This window comes from Tyto alba, unplaced genomic scaffold, assembly GCF_018691265.1.
Source record: "Tyto alba isolate M040663 unplaced genomic scaffold, T.alba_DEE_v4.0 Super-Scaffold_41, whole genome shotgun sequence".
NCBI lineage: Eukaryota > Metazoa > Chordata > Aves > Strigiformes > Tytonidae > Tyto > Tyto alba.
The window spans coordinates 17,912,324-17,929,860 of NW_024881317.1; the positions used below are offsets into that span (position 1 = coordinate 17,912,324).

At 37.9% G+C, this 17,537-nt stretch overlaps 1 protein-coding gene across 8 annotated transcripts in view; it reads right to left on the reverse strand.

The window, feature by feature from the left end:
• OTUD7A (OTU deubiquitinase 7A) overlaps nt 1–17,537 on the reverse strand; it is a 201,551-nt gene that overhangs the window by 52,071 nt on the left and 131,943 nt on the right. For all 8 annotated transcript variants that reach the window (XM_032990301.2, XM_032990300.2, XM_032990305.2 and 5 more), the window contains one exon: nt 15,842–15,996. In XM_032990301.2, coding sequence (XP_032846192.2) covers nt 15,842–15,996 — 155 coding nt within the window. The remainder of the gene's footprint in view (nt 1–15,841; nt 15,997–17,537) is intronic.

The window sequence follows — 17,537 nt, forward strand, 5'->3', positions numbered from 1 at the left end:
ATTTCTTATTTTTCCTATTATCATCATTGTTCTCATTTTATTGCCATTATTAAACTGTTCCTATCTCAGCCTGCAAGTCTCCCTTCACCCCTCTAATTCCCTCCCCCATTCCCAGGTGGGGAGGGGAAAGGGAGGGTGACCAGCTGCGGTGGTTGGTTGCTGACCAGGCTCAAACCGTGACACCCTTGTAGAAAGTCCCTCCCCACCTTTCCTGTCCCCCCCTTAAGCACTGGAAGGCCACTCTAAGGTCTCCCCGGAGCCTTCTCTTCTCCAGGCTGAACCCCCCCAACTCTCTCAGCCTGGCCTCCCAGGGGAGCTGCTCCAGCCCCTGAGCATCTCTGTGGCCTCCTCTGGCCCCGCTCGAGCAGCTCCGTGTCCTTCTGCTGTTGGGGGCCCCCGAGCTGGACCCAGCACTGCAGGGGGGTCTCCCCAGAGCGGAGCAGAGGGGGAGGATCCCCTCCCTGGCCCTGCTGCCCACACTGCTCTTGCTGCAGCCCAGCACACGGTTGGCTCTCTGGGCTGCGAGTGCACATTGCTGGCTCACAGGCAGTTTTCCACCCACTACTACCCACAAGCCCCTCTCCTTGGGGCTGCTCTCCGTCCACTCTTCGCCCAGCCTGGATTTGTGCTTGGGATTGCTGTTGTCCGCAACTCTTTGAGCGTGACCATCCAGCCATTTTCTTACCCATCGAGTGGCCCATCCATCAAATCCTCGTCTCTCCAATTTAGAAACAAGGATGTCATGCAGGACAGTGTCAAATGCTTTGCACAAGTCCAAGTAGATGATGTCAGTTGCTCTTCTCTCATCCACCAGCACTCTAATCCTGTTGTAGAAGGCCACCAAATTAGTCAGGCATGATTTGCCCTTAGTGAATTCATGTTGGCTGTCACGAACCACCTCCTTATTTTCCACCTACCATAGTTTCCAGGAGGATTTGCTCCATGATCTTGCCAGCCACAGAGGTGAGACTGACTGGCCTGTAGCTCCACCGGACTTCCTTTTTTACCTTTTTGAAAACAGAGGTTATGTTTTCCCTTTTCCAGTCAGTGGGAACTTCATCAAACCACCACGACTTCTCAAATATGATGATAGTGGCTCAGCCACTTCACCTGCCAGTTCCCTCTGGACCCACAGATGCATCTCATCAGGTCCCATGGACTTGTGCATCTCCAGATTCCTTAGATGGTCTCAAACCCAATTTCCTACCGTGCATTCCTACTATGAATCATCATTCCAGATGATTCAGTTTCTCCTGATCATCAAAGGACTGTTTCACCCTAACGCCACCTCTGCCCTATTTAGACAACTTGAAGAGTTCAAGAAGCGTTCAGAAGTGTGTTTCCCACTGATTCAGTGCTCTGAGACCAAGCTGAGAGACATAACATTTTCCTTGGCCTTAGTACTGGATCCAAAATGCCTAGCTTTTCTTAGGGTTGACATAAAAGCACCAACAGGTAGAAGAAAGGAGTGAGGAATGAGAGCCAAGTGTCCAGGTGCCAGGGCTTTCTGTGGTAGATCCACTGGACTCCAAATCCCAGGCTAGAAAGAAGTTGAAAAGGACACAATGACCAAGAGCATTTTCTACGCAAGAATACTACTGCAGGATCCACAGAGAGCATGTTCTCACCCTGGCACACTGCTCTTAGGGCATCACATCTTTAGTGAACACTGGGGAAAAGTGGTTTGCTATTGAACCTAGTTTTTGAGGGAGGTAAAGGTTGAGGTGACCTCATTAGGACTGACCACACTGTGATCAGAGAAGACCCCTAATTCCTTCACCTCTTCCAGCCCTTCCACCTCACTTTCTTGTCCTTCTCGAGTTGTGGACACGATCTTCTCCTTAGAAAACACTTGATAAAAGAAACCAAAGACCAAGACCTAAATTTTTGTATTTAGCCTTGACTGCTACTGTTTTCCTCTTGAAGCATGCTAGCAAGAAAACCAGCCCATGGACAAGACTGGGAATTAGATAGACAAACTACTGAGCCAATAGGTTAGTCAGAAATTTAGAACAAAACACTGATTTTCCTCAGACTTTGCAGCAAGGAAATTGTGTGCATGCCAATGAAGAGGTCAAACCAAGCTCCAGAGTAAACTTCACAGGACAAGAAATATTCTTGTAGCTGTTTTTTTGCATATCTGGTTCTGCTCCAAGCTTCATCATCCACTACACTGAATTGATGCACTATGTACATACACATGGTATAGCACTATAACAAATGTAAAATATTTACATAATTATATTTTTCTCAGTGGAACCAGAAATGTTGTACTATCAGACAGCCAAGGCCTTGTTTGCCCAGGTATTAATTTAAAATATCACCACTTTGTTGAGTTTTAAATAAAATAATACATTGCACATTAAAAAAAAAAAAAAAAAAAAACAAAAAACAAAACAAACCAAAACCCAACAACAACAAAAAAACACCAACCCCCCCCAACACAGTGCAACCATATCGTGCTTTCTATTGGAAAAGTTTCAGAGTGACCTCCTGACAATGTCCTGACTTCTGTCTTTTCATATATATATGCCAAACTCACTCCACATTTTAATGAGCTGATAGGCTTGAAAGCTGAAATCTGAAAGCAGAAGAGCACTAGAGGCTTTAGACTTTTGCTTTAAACCACCTCCTTCAAGACTACCACATATTGTAACTTTTTAGATGAGAAATACAATCTGCCTTCATAAAGGTAGCACAGTTCACATCATTCAGGTTTTACAATAGTTTTCATAGTGCTTAGACAACTGCATTCACCCTTGTTTTTCTGGAGAGTAAGTGTCCATCTTCTTTTTAACATGGTCTTTCTCTAGTCAAGTCTTCAAGTTGATGTGCTGTAAGGAGAAAGTGACTTCCTAATGCTCTGCAGCACATGAGTAATCTTTGCTCGCTTCATGTTAAGCACATGCTTTGCCAGATCGCAACTCGTGCTCTCTAATAACAAAAATTAGGCACCCATTAAGCATCCTACCTTAGCTGTACTGATACTAGATTTTATGTTTTCAGGCAGATAATATTTAGGCAGCAAGACCTAAGAGACGTATTATTTAGTCCTTTGGGTTTTTGCTTTTTATTGTTTTGACTAAAACAGCATAGCTTAGTGGGGTTGTAATAGTTAATAAATCTATTGTCTTTCACATCTTAAATCAGATATAATAAAACTAGAGGACATTTATCACTAATTAATAGGAATAACAAGCATGCAACTATAAAGCACTCTCCCTGTCAAGTTTTCAAATATCCACCTACTCCAATATGTTAAAAAGAACATTTGAAAGGTCACCAGCAATTCTTGATTTGATGATAAACAAAATGCTAAAAGGATGCCATTTGAGATGGGGAACTAGGAAAGATCTAAGTAGTAAGGGACTGCAATGAAGGGCAACTTGCAGCAACAATATATACACAGGATTTCAGCAAAGGAAATTTCAAAATGGGCAGGAAATGCTGCCTAAAGTTAAACAGTACCAAAAACATATAAGAAAAAGGATGCAGATGGGAAAGGTTAGACAGAATTAAACTAATTATGATGCAGTCTGTGTTCACAGTTCATGAACTACTGGTGCATATATCTAAGCAGCAGAAGCAATAAAAATAACCAGTAAGAATTAATGTGAGACTTTCACAAAACAATAAAAGGAAAAAGATAAGCCAAAATACTACACAGCTCACAGAGAAAGCAACTTCGTCAAGATTACAGAAACATATATTTCAGAAAATAAAAATGAGGTGCATAGAAACACAGAAATATGACAAAACTGAACAAGAAGCTAAGCTGAAAGGAAGAGAGTGTGTAATTTTTCAATGTGACAAATGCAAGAAAGTAAAAAAAGTTATTTTGGTGAGATGGCAGTAAAACTAAATTGGACACACCTTTTGGAATTTTTAATCATTCTAATCAGATACAGTATCTGCCCATCTACTTTACATTTAATACCATTTTTGTTGTTAATGAAACTCACACTTGAATGCAATACCATTTAGAAAACATTTTTTAAAAAAGAGACAGAGAATACTGAAGAGCCAGTACCAACAATGTAACTTTCGAGGTTTTTGCCACCATTTCTTAAATATTTTACTATCACTGACTGTATTTTTTACTACCAAATGGGAAAAAAAATTAAAGTCCCACTATTATTAAAGCTAATGCAAAGCATCCACAGGGAAACCACCTCTCTATTTAAAAAAAAATAAAAATTCAACAAAGCATCCCTGCCCACAGAACAGGAAAAGTCCTTCTGACACATGAAACTTTTGTTTTCAACACCATCCCAATCATTATAACTGTTTCATATCTACTGCAGGGAACAGGCCTCTGTGCCTCAAATACTCCATGCCAGTGTATAGAAAGGTGTTCTTGGCATAGCAGTTGTCCCACAAATACAAAGCATCAGCTGTTGGGTGGGAGGCACATCCTCTTCCCTTTTAGAGCATTTAATAGAACCAGCATTTTACATAAGACTATACTGTGTATCAGTAACAAATCAAACACACATAGGAATTTTCAGCAGGAATGCTTGAATCATATAATCCTCCCCCTTATGAGGGTGAAAACATCTTGTAAGGATGTACAATCTGAGATGTTTACAAATGACCAGACACAAATCCAGTATTTGGCATGCTGCATAACATACTTCTAAAAACAAAATCCAGGGCTCTTATTCATTTATGTTTTTCTGTGCCATCTTTCAGCTTAGATTTTGAGCAGTTATGCATGCTAAGAAGTAAAACAACATGCATCTCTACATCATGATGACTTCCAAGAACACAGGAAAGAGTTCTTAGCTGAAAGTGTTGGTGGCAACGCTGAGAGAAATGAGAAACACTCGAGAGTTTTACAGTTAGGTCTGAACATCACAAGTCCTCACAATGTTTCATAGCATAAATTTAGTGCAGGTGTTACCATCTTGACTCACGAGTCACCAGTTTGACCCAATGGAATACAGCCATTATGGGACAACATAAACAGAGAGGGCAATAAGCTAATGTTCAGGAAGAGAAGAATAACCAACCTGAGGAAGTTACTGAGTATCAAAACATGACCTGTGAAATGGACCTGTAAGTTCAATTCAAAGCCAAGAGACAAAGAAACTCTCCAGGCCAATGCTGTTATGATGATCTCCTGCTAATCTACTGGGATTCATGATTCTGTGTAGTTTTACACTTGGATGAAATAATTTGAAGTAATCAGGTCCCCAAGAATTCTACATTAAAGGCTCCTCATGAACAATGATGTGCCTAATACAGACCAACTTAGGGCCAATTGCAGCCAAAGAACAATTTTTGTTCCTGGTTAAATGAGTATTCAATTGTATGGGAGAATTCAAAAAGGCCTGAAGGTTGTGAACTGATTTAGCCTCTCACAACAGAGGAAAACTTTGGAAATGCTTCCTTTTCCTATCAACATCAACTGTGTCCTGTCTAGGTTTAAAGTTAATTTCTGTGCACCTGATACCCTGTATATTTGGGAAATGTTCACATTTGACACAACAGAAATTAGAAGCTGAGCATAGTTAATGCATTTTGTCATTGACAGGAATTCTCCCTGCATACTTGTGTATCTGGAAGGATGATGTTTTGTGAGATGCTTTTAGTTGAGAGTATTCATAATTGCCAATAATTATATGAAATCTTGAATTTTATTTAGGACCAGAAGGGAATATTATTACCTTTATACAACTAGGGACATTGTTCAATCGTTCTAATATTTTGTCCAAATCTTTGCAGGAGTCTTTATTTAAATGTCTCAGTTGAACCTAACTTCTATCTTTATAATGCAGCATATGTTTATAGTTCTGTGTGCTGGTGAAGTTACAGTTAACTGCTCTGAACTAGGAGTTCTGACATTTCACCCTCACAATTTCATAGGACTTTTTTTCCACAGGGCTCTCTCCAAATATGTAAAATTGTGATTACAGGCACAAGGCAGAGTTATCAACTAACCAACTAGTCATTCCACCTTCAACTGCAAAAGCTCTTTTACTTCTTCAGTTATTAATAGCATTGATAATTCTAGGAGATTCTTTACTATATACAACCTATTTATTAGACCTAGTAGCTTTAGTTGACTGTGCTAGAAAGGCATTTGGAGAAATGATAAGCAGATGTGTCTTTCAAGATTGTTCATTGATTGTTAGATTTCAACAACATAAAATGATCCTCATTTTGTGCCACTAGGCCAGTGCACAATGATTACATTTTTAATATATATATATATATATATATAACAATATATAAATTTAAATCCCCACAAACTTGACAATCTGTTAAAATACAAAGTCTACCATTAGCTTCTTTCCCATGTAAGGAAGTCTGTTCTTACAAACCAACTGCTAATAAACCAATCCCCAAGTTCAGTTTAAATACAGTCACTTCTTCCTATTTGGTGGGAAGCAGAGTAACAGATATTAAAAGGCATAAAATAAGTAGAGGAACTCAAGACCAGCTTTATTCCTTCTGAAAAAATTATGTGCAAAACTAGGATAAAGTTAGACCATAGGTTTTAAAACAAGATTTCATTTTGGTGCATGTTCTCAAAGGAAAATAATGTAACAAGGACATTTTGTTAACATTTGCCTCACCTCCTGCTACAATGCTAAGTCACTCAAAGCTGAGCAGACAGCTGGAAATTACAATTTTGATCTCTGTGTAACGAGACATTGGTAGCAGCTCAGCTTCCTCTTCCCTTTGCCAAGCCTTCCGCAAGAGAACTAAAAAAGGAACTGTCTGAGGGAGAGGAGAATAAGAGACTATTTTTGGGGAGTTAGCTTTGTAGACCAGGTCACATGACAGTGCTGTAAACTTCTCTCTCCCTCTCCACTAATTAAATGCTTTTCTTTGAATTCCACTTATACACACTATTCTTTGAGGAGATGTTTATCTACTGCATCTCTGCCATTTTCCATGGGGTCAGTCTCCTTTACTGCATACATTTCATGACTGGAAAGTCAATCTCTCAATTTCTGAATTAATGGTGAACTAAGTATACCTTGATTGAGTGCTATATAAAGATGAGAATAGACGGCAATTACTTCTATATAATGGTGAAATACTACGTCATTTATCTAAATAAATTAAACCATTTATACAAATAAAAGGGCAGCTTTTCAGTGAAAAACATAAAAATCCAAACTGGATAAAACCAATATATTTATTATTATCATTTATTGCCAGTGAATTTCACAAATCCTCCAGTTTCTGATGGTGGTCTATACTGCTGGCATTTTAAAGTATTTCATCCTATGCCTTCCCCCTATATTCAAGTGGTAATTGTCTGCACACCTGCTGCTTCCTGAAAAGCTGTTTTTTAACTGATTTATTGGTAATCTCCAAGTTCATCCATACCTACAGCCCTAGCACCGTAAACCAAATACAACATAACTTGTTTTAAAGATTAAGCCATTTTCTTTAATGGTTTTCTTTCTGCCTTCGGCCACATTTTAAGTAGGTTATATGTAACAACTCAAGCATTACTGCTATTCTATGCATGGGAGATTCAAGGTGCCAATCTAGACTATTCAGAAGAAAAAGGAACATACCCTCTTCATTCCTGGATATTGCTGAAGTTGGAGATTAAACACAGCTGAAGTGAAACCAGTTCTCCACCATGCAGACCTATCTGTTTAAGAATTTTTGCAAAGTTTAGTGAGGCAAAGAAGTCTTTCCACTGACTTCAAGGGGCTTTTGGGTCTGGCTGCCATTAACTGGCATATGCATACAAAGGTGACACCTGGAGAATCCTGCATCTGACTTCATGTTTTCCTGTGACACAAATATAATACATATCCTAATTTAATCCTGTACAAAGGAGTAACACGTGCTTACCAGCATTGGCTGCTTTTCAAACTACTTTGCTGCGATTGTTGTTTCTCTCACCCGGGTCACATTTATTGTGAAATTGTTCTGTCAATATTAACCACTTGATCATGAGCTTTTAGTTTAGCCTGGTTTTAAGTAAAATTTGGATATTTTTGTGTGTTTGCTTGTTTTTTTCCCCTGTTATCTTTAAAATTAAGTGAGGGTTGAAATCTAAATCTCTGGGTAATTAATGGAAATCTTGTAGCATTTTGATGGACCTAACTTATCACATTTTCATTCCATCAAACTAAAAGTAAGGCAAAATGCAATACTAATGCCATTCAGCTCTCCCCACCTTCTGCTACATTCACCTAGCTCTCATGTCTGAAATATCTCTACAGGAGGAGTAAAAGGGCTTGGGGTTTGGTATATAATTTATTATGATAATACCCATTTACACTTCTTTCTGTTCTTTTGCACAGCAATTGATAGGTTAGTTTTAAAGTGAAAAATTATCTAAAAAGGTCTGTAAACGGGCTTATTTTAGACTCACTTCCTTTCAATGCTTTAAATACAGAAACTTATGATCTGTTCACCTTTTTGAAAATTCAGGAACTGACATCAGCAAATAAAAGAATAATGACACATTTCCTAGAACAATCAGACCCAATTTCAGAGAAAGCATTTACTGAATGCATAGCATAAAACTGCAGTTAAAAAACTCCATAAATGGCATATGCCGCACTCAAAAGGTCAGGTCACAAAGACCAAATGAAGTAACAGTTTCAGGTTTTCCAGCAGAACTGTAGAAGTTCATGCTGTCTTCATTTCTACAACGGAACTAAAAAGCAACTGTCCCAGCTAGTGATTTCTCAAGAATTTGCAACAGCAGCCAAAACAGTAGGTATCTACCACCCTTGGACTTGACTGTGTGGATGCAATTCATTTCTGGAATGAAAAACTACTGAGGTTTTTTAAGCTTCTTTTGATGTTTGATGATTTATAATACACCAATTCAAGGAAATTGGAACTGATTTAAAGAAACACATTAGTAAAGACCAGCAAAGCTTGAGAGATACAAATACCAACTTTTTCAGTAAAGGAGCAGTTTAAAAAATATAGTGGAAATAGTACCTTGATCCATAATCAGCTTATTAGGAAAAGTAAGTAAACGTGAAAGAACGTGTATTAGTGAGCAAGAAAAAGGTCAACAGAGTACATGAAAAGTTGGTTAGCAAACATGCGAAACAAAAATAATCTTAAAATGGAGACCCAATGAAGTTTCACAAAATGTAATACCTACTCTACATAATGACACATACAGAACTATGATTTTGGTTCTTGGGAGCACACAAACAAGGTAAAAACCTCCTAAAGTGGTGAGTGATATCTCAAAGAGATACGAAATGAAACAGATGAAAGACTCGGGAAGTAATCATCTGAAATTGAAGTGAAGCTGGAAAATAACATTTCTAAGAAAGAAATGATTTAGCAAATGTGCACAATCCACTAACCTATAATTGGCAGAGCTGATGATACACAGTTGAAATTTATGAGTATTAATTTACAATTATTTTAAAATAGTCTTAAGCATAGCATCATAGAACAGTTTGGGTTGGAAGGGACCTTAAAGATCATTTAGTTCCAATCCCAAAAGCATCTTAATATAGAAGTCCAATATTAGACTTTTATACCAGATAGCCATGAATATGTTTTAAGTTGCTTTTGTTTGTAACAGCACAAGGCAAGCACTCTTGGACTTTATAGGAAGTAAAAAGATTTCACATCACTGATTTCTATTCTTTTTAACTGACATCAAGGGGGAAAATTGTAAGTATATAAAATTTTTCACATGCTTTTCATTCCATTCATACATCCACATTAAATTGCCCCATAAATTATTCCTGTGCTGCACTAGACACATCAAGAGAAAATGCTGGCTATTAAAATCAAAACTGAACACAACGATTTTCAAAGAACGCAACTACTAGCACTTAAGCAGAATTTTCATTGATACATACTGATGTATGAGGAACATCTCTATGAATGAGATTAAAGACTGAGTATATGTTTTCAGCATTCAAGAGCTAATCAACTAATCACTGAAAAATAAAATGGAGAGAAAAGAAAATAGAGTATCGAAAGCAGAGAGACCTGAAGCAGTGGTATTGGTGACCTGCACAATCAAACAGCATCAGAAGCAGATCTCCCAGGTAGTGAAGATTAAGTAGAACGATCTCATTTTGATGTGGAGTTGTGCTACAACCTTAAACATACAAGTGGTCTCTAACAGAATATTCTGCTTTTCTGGAGTTCCTATTTTCAAAAATGAGGCTAATATAATGAAAACACATAATGCTTCCATTTAATGGAAGAACCCTTTTACAATAATACGGAATGAACTGTGTCCCTTCCATGCCCCAAACTGTCCTTTTTAAAAAGTATCTGATTGTCTTTCAACCATCTAGTTTCCTATAGCTAGCAAGTTCCTCATGAAAGACATGATAATAATACCAACAACCATAAGTTTAAAAATAGGGGGCAATATATTTTGGAAGAATATACAGGAGAAAAAAACCTGGTTATAAACTTGTCCTGATGCACAAGATTCAATGTGAGATCTGAATGCAATTTTTAAAAGTGTTTTTAAACTTAGGAAAAGATATAGAGGTTCACACTGTGCTCTTGGATACTGTCAGTTCAGAATGAAGCCTTTACCTCCAGGAATTATGCGAAAGGTTGTTAGAGAAAGATTTACAGTAATGGGAGTGCTCTTGTTTCCAAGCAGGTTGATTGAATAAATCTGCTGTGTTTTTTTCTGGAAGAGAGACAAACTTCTACAGTCTTTCTTCCTTTTGAATGGAAGAGCAGAGACAAGATCTCTGGTCCGCAGGTCTGTAGCAGATGTTTTTGATACAGAGAGATCTGCTTCGAGCGTATCTAATTCCTGAACCATCACACTGTGTAATGTCAGATCCAGTTTCCATGTCCACTGAGTCAAATGCTACTCAGAGAGCCAAGCAACTGTCACAGTCACTCTCCACTCTATAATAATTTGCTGACATATGTGCTGACATATATTCTCCCCAACCTGTGATTTTAATTATTATTTGGTACTGTCAGCAAATAGCTTTCAGTGTCCTCTCATTTGCATAGGGACATAATCAACATTCTTTGGATGACTCATAATTATTATCATAAAAACATCAAGATTTACGATGTCTTGAAGTTACCATGAATTTGAGGACACTCATCTGTAGATGTACAGGCTCTCAAAACGTAATTCCTGCTGGGTGTTTATTTTTAAATCTCTGCAAGATTAGATAAGAAGGTGTAAATAGCTATCAACCAATTGTCCTCCCTAGAGTCCTAAACAGAAGGATGAACATTGCAAAGTCTTGTAATCATAACCAACTGAAAGAACCGTGCTTCCCATTTTAATAATTCAGCAGTAATAGTAGCTAAGAATTTTGACAGGGCTGGTAGAAAGCTGTTCTTTCAACTGAAAAGAATGATGGAAGTAGACTGAGTGGTGCAGAACAGCATTCAGACTAAGAAATCAAGGAGTACCGAGTAGAGGAAGAGGAAGTCCTTCAGCATAAAAATTACAGTAAGGTACCAGGAAGAACAAGCAACCAAAACCAAGCATGAAGTGTTCTATGCACAAGACATTGCCAGCAACTAACAGAGCTGACAAAGAATACTGCAGCTTCTGATGGAAGACAGACTCTAATGTGGAGACAGATTATCTGAAGAATTCAGCCCAGAAACAGCTCACTCAGCTATTGCTCAGGCATGCAAGCACACTGTGGGCACAAGAAAAAATTTATACTAGTACAGAGAAGGGTAGGTGAGAGCCTCCTGAATTGAGAGAGATAAGATGCTGTTTGGGTTAGCTGTATATAAACCCTGTGAAAGGATTTTTCTTATGATCTCAGCTACCTTAGGTTCTCATCCTAGAAGTGGGCATGCAGTTATTACAATGTTCAAAAGCAAGAAGGAAAAAAAAAAAAAAAAGCTGGGGGCAGAAAGGGGAGAGAGGAGTATTCACACTTTAAAGCTATAAAGTCTTTCTAAACTATCATTAAACTGAGTTACTAAGCATCCATATCACATCAGAGAGTGAAATAAACTTTGATTACTCATATGACTGTGTATCTTTAACAGATGTATATGAGTAATAATGTAAACAGTTTTGTGCTATCAAAACCTCTGCTCAAAAATAATTCATAATCTATCCTTTACACTATACCAGTTATATAAGTCTACATGACTACAAATCTAACATTCTTTGCTATGCTTAATGGTTATTTAACACAAAAAGGTATACATTTACAAAATACATCCAGTCATAAATATCACCACTGTTATATTGAAATTGGGAAAATACCTTAGTTTTGAAATATCTGGATACAGTTTAATAAAAAAATAACTGAATCAATTACAACACATATCAGATTGTAGTCTTACATTTCAAACTTTTTCTTTAACAGCAGAAATGGGCTGTTTATAAATCTACCAAATTATCAGAATAAACTGTAGTGGAAAGAAGGTTCTTTACAATACCCAAGAAAACCTCAAACAGTAAGACAGATGACCTTACTAAAGTGTAGGTCTACGTGCTGTTTAAACGCTAAGTCCCTTCTGCCTCCACGTACCTTTCCTCATACTCTCTCCAAGTCTGTACAGGTAAGTTCCCATCACTGTATCACATAAATAGCAAACAGCGAGTAACCTACAACTGGCCTTTCAGAATCAGTAAGTTGTGTTTGAAAAGTAGGAATGAAACAACAATTGTGCATTGGACAAAAACAAACCAAGCAATTTCTAATGCAATTTTATCTACCAATGAATGGCAGATGAGACATATGTAAGGCCTTTCTAAACGTAGACATAGCAATGTCATGAAAATAAAATCATTTTTTTAGACAGAACTAAGAAAAAAAACCCCATTTTTAATTTTGATGCATCTTTAAAAGTCTATATTCACCTTCATTTTCAGATGTGCATGACAAATTCTCATACCGTTGAAATAATGCATTTAAGATTTTAAGTCTGCGAAATATGAACTCCTTAACAGCTAAGCAATTACACAAAATTCTAGAATTGGTAATTCTGAAATGTCAACCTGAGCATAGACTTGACCACAAGCTCCCTGTGCAATACTAGAGCAAACTTGGCCAAAGATAGAAACAGCAGCATATAATTGTTGCATGTAATTGCAAAAAGGCAATCTTTGCACTAGAAAGATATATACCAAAATAGCCAAAACACTTCTGTATATGTTCTTTTGAATGATAGAGAAAACAGAGACAGGAAGTGAGACTTGGAGCTAAACATGTTTAGCTTATCACAATTAGATAGAAAAGCAATTGGTTTACAGTATTATTTATTTTAGGACACTAATAGATGGCAAAAAGAATCAGACACATAAATTGAATCCAATATATGTGTGTACATCTCTATTTGTTTTTAAACTCTTTAGATCTTCATTTCAAATCAAGAATGGACACTTTCTGGAAGATATGTGTCAAGCACACCAAGTGGAATGTTTCATTGAGACAAGTAGCTGTGCTCAATAAAAAGTTCAACAAAAAAAAATGCAGGGGTTTTACCAGCTGGACAGGCAGAGTACAGAAACATCAATAGAGCCAGTATTTAGGGCAGCTTCTGGCAATTCAGAAAATCTATAGGCAATGTAAAGATTTTTTAGCTATTTGTACAACAGTCAGTGTGTAATTAACTCCCCATTTGTTGCCAGGGAGAACACCACATATTGTGCACAATACTGTCTTGATGCATTCTCAGGACAATCAAAGCAAAGCAATTAATAAATTCAAATAACTGGATAAGGAAGCAGAGACTGGTAACCTTGATTGTCTAGAAGACAGTGAAATACAAGAAATTTCCCTCGAGATGAACAGAGGAAGCAGTATTAGAAATGGCTCTGAAAAAGATGTGTATGGTCCATAGAAACACAATATGAACATTCAGTCTGAGTTACAGCAGTAGAATTTGTGAGCATATCAGGAAGAGAGAAGAGCTATGGGACCCTAGAAGAACTGACCGAAACTTGTGATTGCATGGAAATACTGGTCTATACAAGCAAGCTTTTTTGGCTCAAAGTACTCCATGACAGTCATTCTGGGCTAAAAACTACAACCAAATCTTGAAATTTCTCAGAAATATTTGTGCACACCTGTTTTAAAATTTTTAATTGAAAATATTATACAGCCATCATCATTCCAAAACCAGGTGCAATACATTTGCTATAGCCTTGTGGACCATACTGTTTATCTTTAAGAAGTTACTTCATGGGTTTCAGTGCTGCTCACACAACCCATAGCAGCTACACACTGTGACAACCATAAAAGACAGTCATAATGGTACAGGGGTAGCAGTCCCTTCTGTGTCTCTCTTAAGCAAATGAAACCACTGGATCAATTACTGTCCATCAGCATAACATATGGCCAATGTTAGAAGCTGTTACACCAAATGCATCCACAACTACACGTGCAAATGTTCCCATGAGCACATCTTGTCCGAAACTAGCAACAATCCCATTTACTTTGATAAATTCCTGTGTAGGAGGAAATAATTTGGGCTGGATGCATAAGTATATTAGCCTGTTCAGAAAAATTAAATTGCCTTTTGCTTATTTTGTTCTTAATATGTATGGTGTGAATTTATTAATCTACAGAAATGAGAAATACAACACAGAAAAATACTGTTCTATATATATTTGGATGCATTATCCTTTATAGCAAGGAAAAAGTATAGCAAGGAAAACAAGATAAGTAACTCTTCTGAATTACCTTTGATATGTGGGAACATTTTTTCAAATTTTGGCAATGCTCTGTCAGCACAAAAACTAACAATCTGTCCTGATATTGCTGAGAAAAACCTTCTCCTTTTCTTTGTCAAAAAGACCAACAGAGCAAGACAGACTCTAGGCTAGAATGACAGGTTGATCAAATCAGTCAGACAAAAGAGAGGTCTCTCAAATATAACAAGCCAATGATAGCAAGCCTTTCCTAAGGTTTTATTACATGTATCACAGATGACTTGGGAAACACTGCAAAATTGTGTGCACCTCTGTGTTAATAATGTATCATTCCTTATTACTGAAAAACCCCAAGTAAAAGAACTTAGAGCAAATTTTAAAGCTTTCAGCATACGCATGATAAAGTGAAACTGCTCTTGCAAGAGAGATATATACCCTAATGTATACTTCTAAGTCTGCTGTGGCTGTTCAGTAGTTACTTTGATTTAACACACAATTTCTTAAAGCATATTAAGATTTAAAAAAAAAAAAAAAAAATTTTCACAGAAAAATTCCAGTGTGTATGTACCAAGCCTACAGAACCACCTTGCAATCTATCTAGATATCATCTACTGATCTCTAACTTCCTATCTTAACAATTATTGTTAGCCAACATCAAAATAAATGAACAAAACCAGCTATTACAAAATGCCTTCAAATATCAGACGTGTCTTTCCACTTCTAAGCTTATAAATTTAAAACAACTACAATAAAATAAAAGACCCAGTTATTTTTCTGATATGGCTTCTAAGATGTTTTTCAACCTAGCCATTTGAATCCCATACCATGAACTTCAGGTATGCATATTAATCACTGGGCCCCAAAAATATCTCTGGTTTTTCTATCACTTTATAGTAAGTCCATTTCAGACAAAACTTAACTGCTTTGCACAGTGAGACAAAACATTTACAACTACTTCCAGACAGCTGAAAATAACAAAATTCAGCTAAAGCACCCTCCCCTCTCCCCCTGGCACATATACTTTTAAGGCATGACTGTTAACAACCTAAAATACAGCAATCTAACACTAAGAACTTTTAAAGGCTTTTGTGAAAACACCTACCTTAGTATAATCTATGGTCAGTTTATTATAAGAGTTGACTTACTAGTCAAAATACTTAAGAAATGTCTGTTTCCATAGACCAGAGTTCTCTTTTTATGACTTGCTAGTGGTTTAAGCAAGCAGTGAACACAGGAAATACTTGTGTCCTGAAAGCTTACCTTCCAGTAAGTCTCTTGCCAGACCTGGTTCTGCCCCTGTGGACCGAACAAAGTCTGACAGGACTGCATCCATATCAAGAGTCATGTGATCATTCAGAGATGCTGCCAGACATGCGGCAGCAGTAGGACTTGCTGTTTGGCTAGAAGGCATCCATCTGCCAAGAGGAAAAGGCAACATGGTTTTAGAATATGCTCCAAAGTGACGTAAACCACATTTTACCTCTCTTCCCCAAATAAGACTACTAAAAATGCTAAAACATTCAAGTTACAGCATACTAAAATAAACAGTATTTGTCATCCATCTCTGCCTTAGCCTAGTAGTTGTCAGTCACTCACACTGGATGGTTTTATCTTTCTTAACATTTCATATTTTTATTGATTTTTCTTGTATGCCACTTGTAAATAATTCTGCAACAAAGACTGCAATGCAGCTAAGCACAGGCACTGCTCATTTCAAGCACAATCATCATAGCATTGTCATTGCTCATACACTGAAGTTTAGCAAGTATTTAAATGTTTGGCTAGCCCAGAGCTCTTTTGCCTTACTTACTAACATGCACAACAGAGCTTATCACTTGTCCTTTTATTTGTCTTGTCAATACCACTTCTCTAATTTATAGTTTCTTCACTGTACTGGGTCGGGCTGGGATGGAGTCAATTTTCCTCATGAATTTCCTAGAATTGTGGCCAAACCAATGTTGATGGCACAACAATATTTTATCCATTGTTAAGCAGTGCTTACATAGCCTCAAGGCTTTCTGTTTCCTACTTTGCCCCCCTCAGGGAGTAGGCTGGGGGTAAACAAGAGCCTGGGAGCAGGGACAGCCAGGACAGCTGACCCCAGCTGAGCAAAGGGATATTGCAGACCATGTAACATGCTCAGTGGCAAAACTGGAGTAGAGTCTTTCCAAAGCAGCTATTGCTCAGAGACTGGCTGAGCAGCAGTCTGCTTGTGAGAAATGGTGAGTGCCTGCCTTTGCATCACTTGCCTTTTTTTGCCCTCTTCCTTTCATTTTAATGAAACTATCTTTATCTTGGTCCACGAGGCTTTCCTCTTGCTTTTGCTGTTTCAGTTCTCTCTCCCATTCCACTGAGGGGTGAGGAGAGTGAGTGAGCAACTGGTCAGTGATTAGTTGCTGGCTGGGGTCAGCAAACTCTAGGGCTTTGTACTTCAAAGTCCAGGATGTTAATGGCCACTTTCAGCTTTTGCTGTGTTGTTCATCACTTTGCTTTTCCTTGCCTGTGAGAGCTATGATAAAAGTACTAGCCCTGAGTCACATCTGGTGTTTGGCCCATGTATTGCTACCATCCCAATACTCTGGGAATCATCTCATGGAGTCAATTAACAATTAAACCTTTCTCCTCCTCCAGGAGCAACTTTGTAAGGAAATTAAGAATGGCACCTCCTTCTCCTCCAGGGTAAATGTTTCCTGCCTTGTTGCAATGTTTCTCAAACATCCCTCCATAACCAGAATGCTCACATTGTGCAGAAAGATTACAGCTGTCAGCCAGGCAAGCAAATTATCACTTGGTTGCTCTGCCACTGGGTTACTGAGGCCGGTGGTCAGAGGGTAGGGAAGCTCATCAGCTGGGATCCCTAATTAATGACCAGGGAATTGGAAAAGGGACTGGAAAAGGTGCAACAATCCACAGTCTCTGGAGGCAGTTCCTGTTGAGTGTGAAGGCAAGGTGTCCC